This window comes from Hordeum vulgare, unplaced genomic scaffold, assembly GCF_904849725.1.
Source record: "Hordeum vulgare subsp. vulgare unplaced genomic scaffold, MorexV3_pseudomolecules_assembly, whole genome shotgun sequence".
Classification (NCBI taxonomy): Eukaryota; Viridiplantae; Streptophyta; class Magnoliopsida; order Poales; family Poaceae; genus Hordeum; species Hordeum vulgare.
Genome location: NW_025422582.1, coordinates 27,501 through 31,953, shown reverse-complemented (window position 1 = coordinate 31,953; position 4,453 = coordinate 27,501). Strand labels below are relative to the sequence as shown.

The window sequence follows — 4,453 nt, the reverse complement described above, 5'->3', positions numbered from 1 at the left end:
TTATTCATATAGTGACTGTTTCTTAGTTAGGATCTCGACAATACGAAGCAATAGGTTGGTTATTAGTATTAGTTAATTTTCTATAATTACTAAGTTTTTTTCTTTAAAAAAGAAAAAAAAATAACGAGTCACACACTAAGCATAGCAATTATATTAAATGATTTATCAATTTTCATTAAATCTTATAGAAAGAGGTAGAATTTCTTCTTTTGCAGGGATTTCAGGAAAAAAGTCTCTTGTCATTTTTTATTCTATCAATGGACAGAATTCGAAGACAAGATTAGTTATTCTTCGTCTACGAATATCCAAATTTTTACACCTAATACTCCATAGATAGTTCGAATTGGATAGCAGCAATAATCAATTTTAGCGCGGATTGTTTGGAGGGGAAGTCTGCCCCTTTTAATGGATTCGGCACGTGCAATTTCTTTTCCTCCGAGACGACCCGCAATTTTTACTTTTACTCCCCTTATATCTGCTTTTTTAGTTAATTCAATGGCTTTTTTCATTGCCTTTCGGAATGAAACTCTATTTTTTAATTGGAAAGCTATATATTCTGCAAGAATGTTAGGCTGTCTATAAGGTTCTTTAACTTTTTCGATAGAAATATTAAATCTCTGGTTTACAGAGTTAATTTCCTTTTGTAGATCTTTCTCTAATTCTTCGATTGCTCCTTTTTTCTTTAATAAATTTGGGAATCCAATATGGATTATGACGTGGATCGTATCGATTTCTTTTTGAATTTCTATATGTGTAATTACTTCGGAACTTGAACCTGAGTCCATTTTTCTATTATGTGTAATTACTTCGGAACTTGAGTCTGATTCTATTTTTCTATTCGAGCCCTTTTTCCTATTCTTTTGTATATAGTTCTTGATACAATCCCTTATTTTTTTATCTTCCTGTAGACCTTCAGAATAATTTTTTGGTTGTGCGAACCAAAAGGAATGGTGTTTTTGGGTTGTACCAAGTCTGAAACCGAGTGGATTTATTTTTTGTCCCATATTTTTCTATTCTATATTTTTTTTTACTGGGAATCGAAATCTTAGATGGATCTAAAGGTTATTTAGATTTCTTTACTATATTTAGTACAATTGTTATATGACACATGCTTTTTTTTATAGGGAAACTACGTCCTCGAGCTCGAGGTCTGAATTTCTTCATAATAGTACTCCTACTGACTTCGGCTTTAGTAATGAATAAATTCGCTTTGTCGAAATCCCTATAATGAGTTGCATTTGCGGCTGCCGAATAAACCAACTTTAAGATGGGATAAGATGCTCGATAGGGCATGAGGTTCAGTATCATAACAGTTTCCTCGTAGTAACGCCACCGAATCTCGTCAAGAACTCTTTGTGCTTTGAAAACAGACATAGGGATACGTTTTTGTGCTTTGAAAACTCTCTCGAACTTAAGTAGACGATCGGTTGGAACTTTCCTTGCGAGTTTCCTTAGCCCACTTTTCTTCTTCTTTATCCTAGGGATATACTTTACTAGTTTGAAACTTGTCATAAATAAGTTTATTCCCCGCCTACCTTTACTTTATTTTGAATCTTTTTTTTCTTCTTAATCTTTCTATTCAGAATTCAGTTAACGACGAGATTTAGTATCCTTTCTTGCATTTTCATAACTCGTAAAATGCCGAGTAGGCACGAATTCTCCCAATTTGCGACCTACCATAGGATTTGTTATGTAAATAGGTATATGTTCCTTTCCATTATGAATCGCAATTGTATGGCCAACCATTGTGGGTAGAATGCTAGATGCCCGGGACCACGTTACTATTGTTTCTTTCTCCTCCTTCATATTGACCTTTTCTATCTTTGCCAATAAATGATGAGCTACAAAAGGATTCGTTTTTTTTCGTGTCACAGCTGATTACTCCTTTTTTCCTTTTTAAAGAGTGGCATTCTATGTCCAATATCTCGATCGAAGTACGGAGGTCAGAATAAATAGAATAATGATCAACGGAAAAAAGAAAAAAATCCTTTAGCTGGATAAGGGGCGGATGTAGCCAAGTGGATCAAGGCAGTGGATTGTGAATCCACCATGCGCGGGTTCAATTCCCGTCGTTCGCCCATCGCATTATTGCAAATTCCAAAAATGCAATTTTCCATATTCCTAGTTACGTATTTACTTACGGCGACGAAGAATAAAACTATCGCTATATTTTTTCCTTTTCCTAGTTCTTCTTCCAAGCGCAGGATAACCCCAAGGGGTTGTGGGTTTTTTTCTACCAATGGGAGCTTTCCCTTCACCGCCCCCATGGGGGTGGTCCACAGGGTTCATAACTACCCCTCTTACTACGGGGCGTTTACCTAGCCAACACTTAGATCCGGCTCTACCCAAACTTTTTTGGTTCACCCCAACATTACCCACTTGTCCGACTGTTGCTAAGCAATTTTGGGATACTAAACGGACCTCCCCAGATGGTAATCTTAAAGTGGCCGATTTACCCTCTTTTGCAATGAGTTTCGCTACAGCACCTGCTGCTCTAGCTAATTGCCCACCCCTTCCACGTGTGATTTCTATGTTATGCATGGCCGTGCCTAAGGGCATATCGGTTGAAGTAGATTCTTCTTTTCTCTCAAAAAACCCCTTCCCAAACTGTACAAGCTTCTTCCAAAGCATACGGCTTTCTAGATGTATATGACGATCTCTAGACAGATGGATCTTATATGAATCATATGATGAAGTACCACATGAGTGGATATATAGGAAAGGAATCCAAATCTGCCGAATCGCTCATGTTATGATCTTCTACATCCTAGGTCTCTGCGTTCCGTCATCTGGCTTATGTTCTTCATGTAGCATTCAGATCGAATGACTCTATGAAATTACGTCGATACTTCCACATATTATGGGTAACGTAGGAGACATCCCTATTTTCCCCCGGGGGTCTTAATTACCACTGCTTAGCTTTCAATTTGCCTCTGACCATCAAATTAAATGTGAATAACCCGTCCTCCTCTCTTTGAAACAAGGGGCGCTTCCGGTTCTGTGCGTGCTTCAAACAATTTTGTCTTCTCCATATTACCATATCTCTAGAGTCAATAATTTTCTATGAGGAACTACTGAACTCAATCACTTGCTGCCGTTACTCAACAGTTTTCTGTTGAGGTCTATCCCGTAGAGGTAGTCAAATTGGATCAGTGATCGATTTCTAGGTTTCGTCGTAAACCTAATTGGTTACTTCCAATTACGTAAATCAATAGTTCAAACCGCACTCAAAGGTAGGGCATTTCCCATTGATATAGGAACTTTTGTACCAGAAACAATAGTATCTCCAATTATAGCCCCTCTGGGATGTAAAATATATCTCTTCTCACCATCCCCATAGTGTATGAGACAAATGTATGCATTTCGATTAGGGTCGTATTCTATGGTTACGATTCTACCAGATATGTCTTTTTGATTCCGTCGAAAATCTATTTTACGGTATAGGCGCTTATGACCTCCCCCTCTATGCCTTGCGGTAATGATTCCTCTGGAATTACGACCTTTACCACAACGGTGCCGTCCATGGATCAAATTATTTCGTGGATTGGATTTCACTTGCCTGTCTACGGTTCCCTTGCGTGTGCTCGGGATAGGTGTTTTGTATAAATGTTTCGCCGTATTATTAAGTATTCTCCTTTAGTTTTTTTCTCTATCTAGAAGTGGAATAGAATAACCCGGTTGAAGGGTAATGATCATACGTCTGTAATGCATTGTATGGCCCAGAATAGGTCCTATTCTTCTACCTTTTCCAGGTAGTCGATGGCTATTCACAGCTACCACCTTAACACCAAAGAAGAGTTCGACCCAATGCTTTATTTCTGTCTTAGTGAATCCCGATTCGACATTAAAAGTATATTGATTCTTTCCCAATAAACGAAGACTTTTTTCTGTAAATACTGCGTATTTGATTCCATCCATAAATCGACTTTCCCTCCTATGCTCTGAGTTCCAGTATCGATAAGAATTCGAGTTCTTATTGTTCTTATGTTATGGTATGAATATACCATACCAATTCGTTATGTATGGATGATGGATGAGATTCCATGGATAGAGAGCCAGTTCCAATAGACTTATGGAATGTTCCCGTTCGTGTGCATCCAGCAGGAATTGAACCCGCAAATTTACCAATTATGAGTTGGGCGCTTTAACCATTCAGCCATGGATGCTTAACAGGGATCATCGTACATCGTAAATAACCAATTTTCATATAGAAAGACATATCATAGAAAAATGAAATCGAAAATATTCCGAGATGGCAAATATTCGGAGATGACTATGAAAACACCTCTCTGGATCCTCGAATTGAAAGAGAGATTGAGAGGGATCAAGAATCCTAATTCTCGCTATTTGGAATGGATCCAATTCTATTGAGTCTGACTCATAGTGATCATTTCTCTTTAGCAAAGAATGACCTTGGTTATCAAAGGATTGAACAACCGGGATCCATTTCCTT

The 4,453-nt window shown here is 37.8% G+C and overlaps 1 protein-coding gene across 1 annotated transcript; it reads right to left on the bottom strand.

Moving 5' to 3' along the window:
* Positions 1–1,566: 1,566 nt before the first annotated feature.
* On the bottom strand, positions 1,567–4,160 carry LOC123420641 (50S ribosomal protein L2, chloroplastic). Its single transcript, XM_045107410.1, has 3 exons — positions 4,126–4,160; positions 3,228–3,634; positions 1,567–2,564 (listed from the first exon to the last, which is right to left on the bottom strand). The coding sequence occupies exons 1-3, from the start codon at positions 4,158–4,160 to the stop codon at positions 2,134–2,136; spliced, it is 873 nt and encodes a 290-aa protein (XP_044963345.1). The 3' UTR covers positions 1,567–2,133.
* Positions 4,161–4,453: the final 293 nt, after the last annotated feature.